Raw genomic sequence first — 15,710 nt, forward strand, 5'->3', positions numbered from 1 at the left:
TCCCAAGCACCTAAATCCATTTTGAAAATGAGAGCTAGGCTCCTAAATCAGTTAGGTGTTGCAACGCTGAGCCCCACAATGCCTAAGTATCTTTCAAAATCTGGTCTTATGTCAAGCTTTTCATCCCTCGAGATTCAAGGGCCTTACATATAGACTATACAGCAATATCTTTCTCTCCATTTTACAGATGAGAAAACTGAGGTAGGGGGAGATGACATGACTTGCTCAAGGTCATTTGGTGACTCGGTAGCAGAGCTGTGGATAGACCCAGTTCTGCTGACTCCCATGCCCTGTGGCTTCCTGATGCAAAATAAAACCCAGGGAAAAAACCTAAAACACAAATATAAATCATGGGCTTTTGGGGTATTTATTCAGGACTTGAACTCACAGCCTGGAAAATGCAGCAACAGCAAGAGAAACACTGAATTACACAACAGAGGAAGGAGATTACATGGGTAATGGTCTTTCATCTCCATCAGTAGGAAATATACGAAAAAGGGGCCCAACGTACTGCTCCGATACCTCCCCTCACATGCCTTGCCTAGCAGTGGAGCCCAACCTAAACCTGGGCGGTTCTGACACGTTCCTAGAGATCCGCCTCATCCTGAGCGACATCCTTCCTTGCCCTTTGCTTTCAATAATCGTCAGGGCATACGTGACAACGAAGGCGAGCCAGAAGCAATCCATGGGGATCCTGGTGGCCAGCCCAAACCACTCCAGGGGGCTGAGGGAAAACCAGGCTTCTTTGGAGACCTGGTAAGCCACGGCCACGATGAGGCAGTTAGCCAGATCATAGAAGATGATCCATGCGACATAGGCGAACATGCCCATGTAGAGCCGCTTGTGGACTGAGTAGATGAGGAAGACGCACACCGGGTAGCTCATGACGGCCAGCGTGATGGCTGTATAGTAGCAATACAGTAGCATCTTCCCCACTTCGGTCAAGTTGAAGGGCTTGATTTGTGCCATGTCCGTCATTGCTCGTTCCAAGTGGCCAATCTCGAAGGTCAGGTACATGTTGGTCACTAGGATCATGTAGACAGCAGCTACAGTGGCCCCAACCTTGGGGGACATGCCACAGAACCCCCCCGGGCACAAGATGATCGTCATGTTTTCTCCACAGGCAACGTCGCTGGCCAAGGAAACTGAAGGAGTGTTGCAGAGTAGAAAGGCAAGCTAGGAGAGACGTCGGCGGGGCTTGTGTTAGGGATGAAGCGCAGCGAACTCAAGCCTGTGCTGGAAAAGAAAAGGATCAGGCTAAAACATCGGGTGCGGGGGACGTCGTCATGTGGAACACCTAAGGAGGAGAGTTGATCAGCGTGCGCACACACACACACACTAAACCCATCTCTCTCTCTCTCTCTCTCTCTCTCTCACACACACTGTACCTGCATCCCACACTCACACACACACTCTGTAACCCCATCTCACCAAGATTCCTACTAAACCAAAACTTGGTTATGTCCCCCATGATCCTACGTGCTCTTCACCATGTTCCACCTCCCCCAACCCTCGAGTGCAGAGAAGGGCTCCCAGCCCCCTTAATCAATGACAGGCCATGCTCCAGAGCTCCTGAACTGAGAGACCTGCCAGCTTTAAAGGGAGGCCACCCTAGTCCCCTTTTAGAAACAGTGAAGAGGACAGGTGGTTGATTGCTCGAGTTCCTGTGGAACTGATTTTAATGGTGGTGAGATTAAATTTAATTGCGTTTACCGAATAATTAATGACATTAGGGTGCCTAAACCCTTGGCTCGGCCTCCTCATTATTTTAATCTCAGTAACATAGTCTAGCAGTCTCACAGCTGTTGGCGTCCTCAGTGCAACCTGGTGGATAGAGCACTTAGGAGATTTGGGTTCTATTCCCACCTCTACCACTGGCTTGCTGGGAGATCGTGGGCAAGTCACATCCCTCTCTGTGCCTCAGTTTCCCCACCTGTAAAATGGGGATAATGATACTGTGCTTTCTCAAGCGCTTTCAGAACTAAAGATGAAAAGTGCTAGATTACAGTCAGCTCTTTAGTATTATTTCATTAAAATCACCAAAGTATTTGCTGCAATGTAACCACTCAGCTATACATTGCAGGCCCCTTGAGCCAGCTCTATACTGGCCCAGAACTTTATTTTAAACAAAGCATTGCAAAATAAAATAAATTAAGAGAAAAGGTGCAATGCCAAGCCTGCAGGCTGACTCCTCAGGGTGGGTGAGTGCCCACAGCTCTCCTGGAAATCCGCAGACTACGTTTTCCAAAGAGCTCAGGGCCAGATTCACAAGAGCCCAACAGGACCTGCAATCTGGGCCAGGTTGACCCAATTAGCTCAGTGCTCAGCAGCTCCCATTGTGGTGCTCTGGCCAGATTTCTAGGCTATGGCTGCCAGCAATTCCCACTGAACTCAAAGGGTCAAAGCCTGGAGCTTTAGTCAAGCAAACTCCCATCAGTGTCAAGAGACGTTTGTTTGAATGGCGACATCTGGAAGTAGCCCTTTATATTTCATCACCATCTTTCATGCCCACCAACAGGAGGCATTTCCAGCCTCTCCTCGGTGAGCAGGTCAGGGCTAACTTACCTCCTTCTGAGAGAGAAAAGGGAGGCGACCTGGTGGATGGATCGGCTGTGATAGCTCCCCACACAGCCAGTTTGGCCTTTTTTCTGGCTCGCCCCAGCCTCCCTCAATATGGCTTCTCCCTCTCCTCAACTACCTGGGAGGGGCATCTCCACTCCCTATTGGTTGCTGGGCAGACTCTGAGTTTGCTTCGGCTCCTCCTCCCTGAGCTGCCAGCGGACAGAGCTCCAGGAATCTATGTAATCTCTTGGGGGGTTACACTATAAAGCAAAGAGAACATAGGAATTGCCAGATGGAATCAGAACCAAGGTCCATCTAGTCCAGGAGCCTTTCTCCAACAGTGGCCGGTGCCAGATGCTTCAGAGGAAGATGCAAACAAACAAAAACCAGAAGGTAGCAGTGGGCTAATCTAACAGTTAGAAACTATGGCCAAACAGAAGGCACCTGGCCCAGATATTGGCAGAAACCAAACTATCCACCTGCCTAGAGCCAGCAAAAGGTGGCTGCTTCCCCCTGCTGGAGACCAGCACCCAGGACAAGGGCCTGGGAGACGACTTGTGTCCATGGCTAAGAAATCAGTAGTGCTTCCTTGGCCTGTTTGGGCAATGAAGAGATTTCTGACCCCACATGGGGCAGGGATGCATTACTGCCAGCCCTGGATCTTACACTTTAGGATGGGGTGTGACTCTGTTTGGCTTCCTCCCTTAAAAGAATCCAAAAAGAATTCAGGCCCCCATCAGGCAAACTCTTAAACAGATGCAAAGTTATGTACCTACTCAAGTATTTTCAGGATCAGGGCCTTAGACTGTAGGTTCACTAGGGCAAGAATGGCAATATTGTCAACTCTCATCATTTTATCGTGATACTTGTGATATTTGGTGTTTTTCTTAAAGCCCCAGCTCCTAGAGGCAAGTGATTTGGTGAAAATGTCAACTTCTGTTTTAAAAAATTTTTTTCTAGCCCTCATGGTTGTGGAGAAAATCCAGAAAACATTACCCAAGTGCCCCCTAAAGGCAAGACAAAGAACCCATGTTTATTAATTAAAAAAAACAAACTTGATTTTTAAGCCAATCTCATAATAGTTGGGGCCTGACCCCTGACTTTTGAACACTTGGGGCTGGGCATGCTAGAACTTTCTACGTGTTCTGTGCAGCACATCATACCATAATAAACAATCCATATTTAAAATAACCTGAAAGCATGAAAAAATTCAGATGCATTTTTTTGAAAATCCCAATTACACTGCATATATTTCCATCTGGGAGAGTGGAACTACCCTTGTCAGTTTCACTTTCTGCCTCTGTGTCTTAAGGGGAAGCTGCAAGTTTTGGGTGGTCAAGCCAGCAGAGGAATTGTTAACAGCCACATACAAGTGGCTTTTATTGCAACTTTAAAAAAGAATTTCTATCAAAGTCAGGTTTGATCAATTCCCATCCCCCCCCTCCTCTACACTTTAAAAAATAAATACATTTGGGGGCTATCCTAGGTTGGTGTATGTGGATTCCAAAGAGACCCAAATAAATAGAAATCTATTAATTAATTTATGTTATTGCAACCCTTCTGCCAAAGAGCGCCATCCCCTGTGATCTCCAGACCAGAGGGTACATTAATGAGAGTGCCTTCAGACACCAACCCAGATCAGGGTTGTGTGAGTCTGTTTGCGTGGACTCTAGTATTATTATTTGTGTTGTGTATGTGGGGCTAGGTGCTGTACATATATATGCACAATAGACAATCTCTTCCCCAGAGAGCTGACAATCTCAATAGATGGGGCAGCAAAGAGTGGGAGAGAGAAAAGGTACAATTAGCCCCAGGTCACCTGTGAGGAACTGAGGCCCAGACAAACTTGCCCAAAGTCGCTGTTTGACACCTCAGGGAGCCTTTTAGGGGGCTGCTATCACAGGAGAGATGAGCTCCTTGCAGCACCGACACCACTCCTGCACTGATCCAACATAAGACAGCCTGATAATGCTTTATTCTAGCCCAGTCAAAGGCTTCCTGGGGCATTCATGGACAACATAAGTACCAGTACATGTGAGAGTGTTGCGCTAGACAGCTTCCCAGCAGGGGGCGTCAGAGGATGCCAGTGTGCAGAGGTTAATATCTGGGAACTCTACTGGCAGGAAGTGCTTGATGAGGAAGACCAGTACTTGGAGGGGCAGGGGGGATGAATAAAGCCTCAGTGTTACATGGTCTTGGCTCTCTCTCATTTTATGCTGGAGCCCTCAGCAGTAAACAGCCTTTGGAACTGTGTTTGTACAGCACCTAGCACAGAAGGGCCCTGCTTCCTGGGCACGCCCCCTCCCACAGTACCAATAATAACTAATAATCACGAGCCGACGTGCGCTCACTCGCACCCGCGCTCCCTTAGCTCCCGGACCGTGTCTCGTCAGCTTCGTCTCAGAAGCCTTCTCAATGCAAACCCTGGGCCAGCGTGTAACTCTTGACTTTGCTGGCGTCGCGCTGTGCCAGAGCCGTCTCGCCTTACACCACGTGTAGGCCAGAGCCCCTCTTCGCTTGGAGGTTTATACCGGTGCCACTGAAAGCACAGTCGGGTCTAGCATACCCGTCCGTGCCACACTGGGTGAACAGCACCCGTTCCCCTAAATACTCCCTACATTGGCCCTTACAAACCCCACCCCCAGCCGTAAATACCTGACCCCAATGGGAGCTCCCTAACCGCTCGCACGCTTTTTATTCCGTCCCATCACTCCCTACCATGGCTACCCGCAGAACCAGCGTTACCATAAACCTTGTAGTATTCCCTCCCCACTCTGTGCTTACTAGTGACGGACCTGGGCTGGAGACGAACACCCTCATGGTTCTGTGAGGCTTTCAAGCTGAGGTCTGGAACCATCTCTAGGACTTCTGGTTCTTTTAATGGGGGCTTCCTCCCGTCCCTCTTGCTCTGCTTCGGCCCGTGGCCAGCTTCCCCCCATCCTACTCTGTCAATGAGACTCAGCTGTGGAGGGCCTGAAGGGGGGGATTTAGTCTCAGTAGGGCCTTGCCTTCTCCGCTGAGGCTGCTGATCAGGCGGCCTGAGTTGCTGCCAGTTGTGGTGCTTGTGTGAGGTGAATACCAGGCTGCTGGGAGTTGGGCTGAGCTCCACCAAACTCATGTCACACAGGAATGGGGAGCTGGGCTCAGAAAGCTGGATCCTGGCTCCCTTTGCTGATTGGTGCCTTTCCTCAGCTTGCTGACTATTTATTGAGTGAATACCCAGTCCCCGCAGGCAGCAGGTGGCATTTCATCCCCTTCCTCAGTCTGTGTATTGCCCTATATTTGTCCTGGTTGGCTCATGCCTTCCTCTATGTGCGTCATTGGCACATGCTAGCGGGACTCCATAGCTATCATTTTAGAGTGACATTCGCCCGAGGCCTTGGCACTACTTAAGTCCTCAAAATAGCCTTAAGGGCAGGACTTTCCGACACGTTTGCACACTGGGGATTGGGCACTGCTGAAATCTGACCCTTACTTAGGTCTGAATGAGCTCATTGGAAAACCATGTCCCAGCTGCAGGTGCTGAGTCCTTGACTATCTGTCCTTGCATTCATTTGCCCATCTAGCCCCATGCGGGCCCTCTGCCTTGGGGTGCATTTCACCTTTCATGGGAAAACCAGGATCTGGGCAGAATAAAACCTTAAAGTCAAACTTTTCCTCTCCTGCCCCGCTGCAAGATGGCAAGTAAAGGGTTAAAACCTGAGCACCACCTTCCTTTTGGGGGCACTAATTGGGATGCTGGCTTAGCCCATCAGGGAGGAGGGGAATGTCTTGTAACTAGGGCTGATTTCATCTGAGTCGTTCCCAAACAATCTCCCCAAGGAACAAAGCCTCTATTCTGAGGCCTGGATGGAACAGATGGATTGTGAAGGACCCAATCTAGTGACCTCTGATATGAAAAGGAATCTTTCCACAGACTTCAGTGGGAGTTGGGGCAGACCCTGAGCACTTAGACTAGATTTTCAAGCCTGTCCACTAATTCAGGGTGGCTCAGTTCCTTGGGCCACACTAAGTAGGCCTGATTTGCAGAGATGCTGAGCATTCACGGCCCCCCTTGGCTTCTGCTGCACTTATGCTTCATGCTTCTGAAAATCAGGCACCAGGGTGTCCCAAACCTGGAGGTGCCCCAAGTCGGTGGCCACTTTAGAAAACATTGACCTTTGGACTCCCCGTGGCAGAGTTTCCCCCTCTGCAAATGGGGACTAGTGATATTGATCTGACCTCCTGCTGATTGTGAAGTTGTGAGGTTTAATGCGTTCATGTTTTGCAAAGGGTTATGAGCGCCTCTGTGTTGTCTCTTGGTGATTTGTGTTATGGTGCATTGTGAGTTTGCTAACCAGATGGAAGAGAAAGCTGGGCTCCAGCTGCAAAAGCTGGTTGCAGATTTTGATCAGCCTAATCTTTTGCGGGGGGGGGGGGGGAGGGGGGGGGATACGTTTTGATCTTAAGTCTTTTCCAGCCCATTATAAAGAGAGGGGCCATTTATGAGAGTGAGATGCCAACTGCCAGACGTTGAGGATTTGGAGGCGGGGGGCAGTGACTCAGGCTGACCTCTATGTAAGACATCACAATGATGATTGCTGCTAGTGCCTGTGAGCCCCGTCACGGATCAGGACCTGTCCCATTAGGAACATGGCACGTTAGAAATAAGGCATGCATTTGTTAAAATGCGGGTGATTAACCCTTGGCACAAACGGCCAAGGGATGGGGTGGATTTTCCATCTCTTGATGTTGTCCAATCAGACCTAGGTACCTTCTGGAAGACATGCTTTAGCCAAACACAAGTTGGGCTCAGTACAAGAGTAACTGCAATTTTCTGGGCAGTGATTCCCAACTAGGGATCTGCAGCCCCCTGGGTAGCCGTGAGCAGTTTATAAGGGGATCTGCCCCAGGCAGAGGGACTCGGGGGAGGGAGCACTACCTCCACCCCTTTACTCACCTCAGCGGGCCACCCGGCCTGTGGGTCAGCACCAGCAACGAGTTTCACACCGAGTAAGTAAAACAAAAATAATATTCTAGTTTTTTTATTTTTGTACCTCTGCGGCACAGATGGGCCGGGGAGTTTTTAGAGCATGTTGTGGGGGCCTCAGAAAGAAAAAAGTTGAGAACTCCCAGCCACCTTCTCTTCTGCACAATTCCTCAAGCTAGTGGTGCCCCCTGGTAGACATCAAGTTATTTTTTACAACCCAAAGTTTGTAAACAACAATCACGTGGCCAGGAACCAGACTGAGCTCTGACCTCAGTCTCCTCTTCCTGCCAGAAGGGAAGAGATCAAATACAACAAAGGCAAAGGGCGTAAGCATCTGCAGAGGCCAGAAGCAAGGTGGAATCTGAGTTCCAAGCATAATTATCACACGCACAATTGTACTAACTCCCTTGATGTTGTACAACAAACCTTTGTCCACAGCTTTGGAGTAGGCTGGCCTTATACCTGGCTGACTCAACAGTAGTCAGTGCCAAAAAAGGAATAAACTCGTCAAGGTATCTACCCTTCTTTGGGTTAAGCAAGGAAACCCTTTTATGTAGAAAGGATTATAAGGTTCTCAGGGCTCCTTGTAGTGCAGTAGACAAGGCCTCAGCCACTCCCCAAATGCTCTGTCTGCACTGGGTCACCATGGACTGAAGCATCTGCAAGCTGCCTCTCTCTTTGCCTCAGTGAGAAATGGTTACATTGACAGAGAGAAAGTCAGGATAGCAGTGGCCTTAAGAAACCTGTTACTTATTGTGGCTTGTATTGCAGCTGGAAAACATGTTTATTTGCACTCCATTTGGTTCTGCTTCACTTGTAGTCTGTGCCCTAGCGCAACACTGCAATTGCTAAAACTACTGGGAGTTTAAATCCCAATCAAACTGGGCTGAAAGTTCAACAATATTAAGATATTGCAACCTAAATTTTGGTCCTAACTTGGTCTCTTAAAAACCATCCTGATAACACCTGAAAAAATAATTAATAACTGGTTGCTCTGATTTCTTCTGCTTAGAGTAAAAGATGAAATATTTCTCCTAACCAGTGATCCTCTAATCTTCTCTACAGGGACCAAAGTGTACAGCCCCCCAGAATGGATCCGCTATCAGCGGTATCACGGCAGGTCAGCAGCAGTCTGGTCTCTGGGGGTCCTGCTGTATGACATGGTCTGTGGGGATATCCCCTTTGAACATGATGAGGAGATTATTAGGGGCCAGGTCTACTACCGACAGAGGGTCTCTCCAGGTGAGTACTCTACTTTGTTGTGTTAAAGTTGCTTAGCCTGAATGCCACACTGACAAAGTGATAATATGATGCCATAGAAGTGCATTACCATCATTTCATGCAACCAGTGAGACGTGCAAGGCATGATTCTGTGATCTAGTGGTCCCTTCTTGTCTTAAACTCAATGAGATGTTTAATGCTATTGAATCCCAGCAAAGTGCTGGGGACCCCGCTCTCTTCTCTGCCTTAGACAGCTGCTTCAGAGCTCACCGTGGTAGTTCACTTCAGCACTTCACTCTCCTGCCACTTGCTGGGGTCTTTAATGTGGCTACTGCAGCTGGCTGCTGAAGCAGTCTTACAGAAGGTGGAAATGACAAAATATATTGAACCAATCGAGTAGCTCTCAGGTTTAATCATCTCACTGGGGAAGGGAAAGTTGATTTTTGCTCTTAGCCTGGGTATGAGTGGCAGGGGAGGATGGGCTGCTCATGGACTTGCATTGCAAATTTGGTCTCTTGTGTATTTTCGGAGTCTCCTTCCAAAGATGGGAGCTGGTTCACCCACATACTAGGGTGAGGGGAGTAACTAAGGAACCACACCTAGCCACAGCCATGGTAATCTGTCCTGTGAAACAAGAAAGGCACATCCCAAAGCAGACTTGCAGATGCTAAAATAGGGAGGCTTGTAGGCTTCACAGACATTACTCGGCAGCGCATTCTCACTAACTGCTTGTTTTCTCTCCCCAGAGTGCCAGCACCTCATTAAATGGTGTCTTGCCTTGAGGCCCTCCGACACGCCATCCTTTGAAGATCTTCTAAATCATTCTTGGATGCAAGATGTCCTCTTGCCACAGAAAACAGCAGAGATCCACCTGCACAGTCTAATTCAGGAGTCTGGCAAATAGCAGCTCCTCTCATCCATTGGGTGTAAAAAGAAAACTTTCACCAGTGACTGTCTGCCTGTTACATGGGAACATTCATATCTCATTCCAGAGCTCAGCTAACTGGAGAATCTTCGGAGAGGCTGGACGTTACCATCCATCCCAGGTGGACTGGTCTTGAACTCGTTCGGTCCTGCCTTACTTGATGTCTTGCCAGTAGACTTTTTTGATGTCTTATGGGCACATCTGTGAGTGTCCCTGACCTGCTGAGTCCTGGAATATGAACTGAGCGAGGACCAGAGAATTAGCAAGAACGTTTTGCTTGGGGAAACTGGCTGTGGAGGGGGAGGGAAGGTACTGATTTGAATAGCTGTCTTATTCACTGTGTCACCATGTTCTGAGTGCCTTCAGTTGCGATCTGGGCTGTGCTGGGGGAAATACTTGAATCTTCCTACACCTCTGCTTCTCCAAGATTCACCTGGGTTTATTTTACATTCCCCTTCTTAAGGAACAGGTCAGAAGCAGCCACGGGTGAAACCAATGCACCCTGGCTAGTTGTTTCCGAGGTATGCTGTTAGCGGGACCTTTCCTTCCTCAGCTCTTTGCCTTGAGCCTCGGAAACCAGGGCGTCCTCACAGATGCACAAACAATGCAACCCAATAGAGCTGTAAATGTGTACAGAATTATACAGGAGCGAAGCTTGGTGTACAGAGGATTGTAGTATATAATGGTAACGTTTTTACTCTTTGTTGTGTATTTGGTTGTCATGGTTTTTGTTGCTATGGCAACTGAGTTAGATTATTATGGATTAGCTCAGCCAGCTTCAGCCGGCTGAGTGAGCTCTCTGTCTCTGTAAATAAAATGGTGGTTTTGTTAGCTGTCTGCTGTCTGGCCTCAACTGATTTCTTCCTAAACCGGCTTCCCCCCAAGGATATAACAAGTGGCGACGAGGGTGAGATTCCGGTGCTGCTCCAGTAACAGAAGGAAGTAGAAGTCAAGGTAAAGAACAAACAAACAAAAAAGCTGCTTGTTTGCACTGACTGTGAAAGTGAAACTAAAATCATGGCTACTCTGACCAGGCCACTGGAACCTTTTGATGAGAATATAGAGCAATGGCATGTGTATACTGAGCGTTTTGAGCTTTTTTTTATTGCAAATGACATTACAGAAGCGAAGAAGGTGCCAATATTCTTAAGTGTTGTAGGGGCTAAAACCTACTCCCTGCTACGCAGCTTACTACACCCTGTTAAGCCAGCAACTAAATCTTACAGTGACATTGTGGAAATCCTGGGGTCCCATTTTTCCCCAAAACCACTGGTAATTGCTGAAAGATATAGGTTCCACAAAAGAGACCAAAAGGAAGATTAAACAGTTGTACAATTCGTAGCCATTTTAAAAAAGCTAGCAGAACACTGTGAATTTAAAGAAATGTTAAATGATGCCCTGCGTGACAGGTTAGTGTGTGGCCTCTACAGTGAAGCTATACGGAAGCGCCTACTGATAGAGGCTCAGCTTACCTTACAGAAGGCTGTTGATATTGCTGTCTCCATGGAACTGGCTACAAGGGAGGCGCAATACATCGGTGCATCCCCTAGGGTGCAAAAAGTGTCACAAGAACCGACCCACAAAACGGTGCAGAGTCAAGAATGTTACCGCTGTGGTAAGCCGGGTCACCAGGCATCAGAATGCTGGTGTAAGGACCTGGTGTGTCGACACTGTGGCAAAAAGGGACACATTGAGTGTGCTTGTAAACAAAAGAAAAAGAGGCCTGTGGTCTGGCCGACAAAAAGAGGAACCCTGCATACCCTACAAAGACTGGAAGAGTATGGCCTACGAGTTCGCAAAGACAAGTGTGAATTCTTCAAGCCCTCTGTTGAATATTTGGGACACATCATTGATTCTGCAGGTCTTCATAAGGCCCCTGCAAAAGTTAAAGCTATTGTGGAGGCTCCCCCACCTCGAAATGTAAGCCAGCTGCGCTCGTTTCTAGGACTCCTGAACTATTATGGAAAGTTCATCTCACAGTTAGCCACACTGCTAAAACCACTTCATGAGCTCCTTGGGCAGAAAAAGGCCTGGAAGTGGACTGAAGCCTGTGATGTTGCATTTAACAAAGCTAAGGATGCATTGCTAAATTCTGAAGTTCTAACGCACTTTGATCCATCCTTACCACTGCAATTGGCCTGCGACGCCTCCCCTTATGGAGTGGGAGCAGTCGTGTCACATATTATGCCTTCAGGAGAAGAGAGACCTATTGCTTTTGCTTCACGCACTCTAAGCAAAGCAGAAACTAACTACGCCCAAATCGAACGTGAGGCATTAGGAATTGTTTTTGGAATTCGGAAGTTTCATCAGTACCTGTTTGGGCGAAAGTTTACTCTTCTCACAGACCATCGACCTCTGACATCAATTTTTGGACCCTACACAGGCATTCCCCCATTAGCTGCTAGTCGTATGCAGCGTTGGGCATTGTTACTTTCAGCACACACATATGAAATCAAATATCGGAAATCCACTCTGCACGGCAATGCAGATGGCCTCTCAAGGTTGCCTTTGCCGGTCAAACACCAAGATAGTGCCCAAAAGGAAATCTTCTACTTTGAACAGGTAGAGAATACACCCATCACTGCTACTCAGATAAAGAAGGCAACTCGCGTTGACCCAGTATTGTCCCAAGTTATGGACCTGGTGATGCATGGAAAATCTCGACAAACCTCTCCGGTCTCATCCGACCTTGTTCCCTACATGTCCAAGCGGATAGAGTTATCGGTCCAATCTGGTTGTTTGTTGTGGGGGAGACGTGTCATTATTCCACCACCACTGAGATCACAGATGTTAGAACAGCTACATTCCGGTCACTGTGGAATAGTGCGCATGAAGGAAATTGCACGAAGCTATTTTTGGTGGCCTGGATTGGACAGCGCTTTTGAAGAGAAGGCAAAAGCTTGTATGTCATGTCAGGGTGTGAGGAATGCACCCCAGTGGGCACCCCTACACCCATGGGACTGGCCTGAAAACCCGTGGCAACGTATTCACATTGACTTTGCTGGCCCCCTTGAAGGAAGCATGTTCTTGGTGGCAATAGATGCCCATTCTAAATGGCCAGAAGTCTCTATAATGCAGTCCACTTCTGCAGAGAGTACTATCCAAAAACTACGAGGACTCTTTAGTCGTTTTGGTCTGCCAGAACAACTTGTGAGCGACAACGGACCGCAGTTCGTTTCTCAGGAGTTTCAAAATTTTATGAAGGCAAATGGGATACACCACATCATGTCAGCACCATATCATCCGTCCACCAACGGATTAGCTGAAAGATTTGTGCAGACAATGAAAAACGCTTTGAAATCAGCAAGGGGACAACACTCCATTCAAAAGCGTCTGGATACCTTTTTACTTTCCTACAGAAACATACCTCATGCTACGACCCACGCATCTCCGGCCTTTCTAATGATGGGACGACAGCTGCGCACTTGCTTTGATCTGCTGAAACCTTCTGAACCCCGACAAATTGTGCAACATCAGCAGCAATATCAAGTCATCAGATGGGCACCCAGAGCAAAAGACCGAACCTTTAGCCCGGGACAGCCAGTTTTGGCTCGGAATTATACTTCCAGAGCTAAATGGGTCCCGGCCACAGTCATTACTCAAACAGGACCTGTTTCCTATACAGTCCGGACTGCAGAGAATCTTGCCTGGCCGCGACATGTAGATCAGCTGTTGCCAGGTCATGCCAGTCCTCAGGACCCATCTGCAGTTGAGGGGTCTGACTTCACCTCTTCTGGTGAGGCACCGAATCACGAGTCACCTGTTCCTGACTGTTCTCCTCCATTACTGCCGGCGGCTGAGATACCCCTTTGCCCAGCACGAGCTGATACCACCTCCTCACCCGTTCGTGCTGCGGACCCTGAGCCCCTAGTGCTTTCGGGTGCAATAACACCAGAAGTTCGCCGTAATCCACCTAGAGACAGAAGGCCTCCTCATCGGCTGGATCTTTAGCTAGGGCGAACCCACGGTTATGGGGCAAAATAATCCCCAGGGGTTAGCCGGGAATGGAGGCAGTCTACCCTCCTTCTCTAGTTTAGTGTGTGTTTTATTTAGGGGATGTTCTTATTGGGGGGGAGGAATATGTTGTGTATTTGGTTGTCATGGTTTTTGTTGCTATGGCAACTGAGTTAGATTATTATGGGTTAGCTCAGCCAGCTTCAGCCGGCTGAGTGAGCTCTCTGTCTCTGTAAATAAAATGGTGGTTTTGTTAGCTGTCTGCTGTCTGGCCTCAACTGATTTCTTCCTAAACCGGCTTCCCCCCAAGGATATAACACTCTTTTTGTTTTAACTTATTTTCAGGGGTTTGGGTTATTATTTGTTTGTTTGTTTGTTAAGGAAAATGTCCTAACCTGTAGGATAACTTATTTATTTATTTATGAATCGTGGGTTCAGAGCCCATGCCTGGCTTCCATAGCTGCTGAGCTGGTTTCCAGTTGGGGTCCCCTCCCCCCCGACTGCACTTAGAATGCATTCTTAGAATGCTCTGTTAATGTCTCACCACTGTGTGGAGTGGCCGACCGCTTCCCAGCTGTCTGTAAATAGTTCCGGCTGCCGGTGTTCCTCTTCCATGCGTGTGTTCAGTTGTTTTAAAAGCATTTCCACCGGTATTTGTCTGGGCTGGGGGGGGACGTCACGTGCGCATGTGTATATAGCACTGGTTTTGCCGAGCTGTCGGGGAAGGTACCCTGGACTCCAACACTGTCAAGCCTGTATATGGAATCAGTGTGTAGTCTGCTGCTTTTGTTAATAGTTAATCTTGTACAGGGGAAGTCAGAAATCCTATTTTTTTTATACATGCAGTTTTAAATAAAAATGAATCACTTGACATAACCTGAGACCTCTTCTCTTTCGGGTGGAGTAAAACTGCCAATTTCACAGGGCAAAGAAGCGGCGCTGTCGAAACTCAGGACCCTTCCTAACGTGATCCGAACGCCCAGAGCACCACTAACGCGCGCAGTTCTCAGAGCAGGAGATGAGTAAGCCACAGCCTGCACTACAGCTAGAGATAGCAGCCCAAACCACAAAGCTTGCATTCACATGTCCTCAAAGCTGTGTCACTCACATGGAGCGTTTTGGTTCAGCCCGTTAAAGGCGTCAGCAGTCAGTGTTGGAGCTGAACTTGTGCGCTGTCCATGTCCAGTGTCCTAGTCCTGGCCATCTCTGGCAGCCCTCTTCACTGAACTGTGAGATCAAAGGTGTATGGCTGAGGCATGAAATATCTACATACTGTTTCCATTTATGCCTAGTGGTGTGTGAATAAAGCAGGTAAACATCAGCGCTATATTGATGATGCAGTATGTTACCCCGTGCACATGGTACATTGGATGCTGACCATCAATGTCGGGGCACAGTGTGTTTCAGTAACACAGATCCTGTGTGGCGGGCTCTGGAGGCAGTAATGCTTCACATCCGTGAAGGGATTGTTAAAAGTTGCCTATTACGGATGTCTGATTTGTTAAGTACTATTACCATCAGCAGCCAGGCTGTGATTGGCCCAGAGCCACGGGGGCTGTTGGCGTCCAGGTTAGGAGAACTTGGTTGTTTTTCACACTCTTCAGCACAAACATGCTGGGCTTCGCTTCCCCTCGTTAAACTAAAGCGCCCACATGTTGCATGCGACTGCTGTTCGATTCAGTACTGCACAAGTTACTGTTCATACCGAGAGGCAAACTTTAAAACTCTGCTTTACCCTGGTGGAGCCAGGATCTGTTCTTTAACTGTTATGTTTCAGGGTGTCTGCCTGCGGGTTGAACGGAACAGCGTGCTCCACCTGGCTGCAATATTCATGGCGTTGTCTAAAACCTAGGCTGTTGGTTCAAGTGTGGGGCTGTGTAATGTTAAAAGATGGAGCAATGACTGCAAGCATTGTTTGCACAGTGCATTTCTTTTTAAAACCCTGTTGGTTGTAGCCTCCTGGGGAAATATTTTACCCTCTCGGTGCACTACCCATTTGCTGCTGCTAATCTCCAGCAAGGTGCCTGCCACCAAGTGAGCACTGGAGTTGCCTAGAGACTTCTAGGGATGGGTCTGGAG

General features: G+C 48.2%; 2 protein-coding genes and 1 pseudogene across 4 annotated transcripts; 2 read left to right on the forward strand and 1 right to left on the reverse strand.

The window, feature by feature from the left end:
• The window catches only part of LOC123369841, a 52,834-nt pseudogene extending 51,576 nt beyond the window's left edge, over positions 1-1,258 (forward strand).
• On the reverse strand, positions 215-15,390 carry LOC123369842 (transmembrane protein 217-like). Of its 3 annotated transcripts, none has more exons than XM_045015859.1 (2): positions 14,176-15,390; positions 215-1,236 (listed from the first exon to the last, which is right to left on the reverse strand). In XM_045015859.1, the coding sequence occupies exon 2, from the start codon at positions 1,108-1,110 to the stop codon at positions 529-531; it is 582 nt and encodes a 193-aa protein (XP_044871794.1). In that variant the 5' UTR covers positions 1,111-1,236; positions 14,176-15,390; the 3' UTR covers positions 215-528. The 3 variants fall into 3 exon arrangements, with proteins under 3 accessions (XP_044871794.1, XP_044871792.1, XP_044871793.1); XM_045015857.1 differs by lacking the exon at positions 14,176-15,390 and adding an exon at positions 2,566-3,080; XM_045015858.1 differs by lacking the exon at positions 14,176-15,390 and adding an exon at positions 2,566-3,080 and having other exon boundaries at positions 215-1,297.
• Positions 6,240-10,320, forward strand: LOC123369067 (serine/threonine-protein kinase pim-1-like). Its single transcript, XM_045014433.1, has 3 exons — positions 6,240-6,246; positions 8,597-8,773; positions 9,499-10,320. Exons 1-3 carry the CDS (start codon positions 6,240-6,242, stop codon positions 9,654-9,656), a joined length of 342 nt encoding a protein of 113 aa, XP_044870368.1. The 3' UTR covers positions 9,657-10,320.
• Positions 15,391-15,710: the final 320 nt, after the last annotated feature.

The sequence above is a fragment of the Mauremys mutica genome, chromosome 4 (assembly GCF_020497125.1).
Source record: "Mauremys mutica isolate MM-2020 ecotype Southern chromosome 4, ASM2049712v1, whole genome shotgun sequence".
Lineage (NCBI taxonomy): Eukaryota > Metazoa > Chordata > Testudines > Geoemydidae > Mauremys > Mauremys mutica.

Bases quoted from the DNA above. Each gene is read 5' to 3' on its own strand.
- LOC123369842 (XM_045015859.1), bottom strand. From the start codon at position 1,110: ATGACGATCATCTTGTGCCCGGGGGGGTTCTGTGGCATGTCCCCCAAG.
- LOC123369067 (XM_045014433.1), top strand. The intron at 8,774-9,498 runs GTGAGTACTCTA...TTCTCTCCCCAG, and splicing joins CCGACAGAGGGTCTCTCCAG to AGTGCCAGCACCTCATTAAA.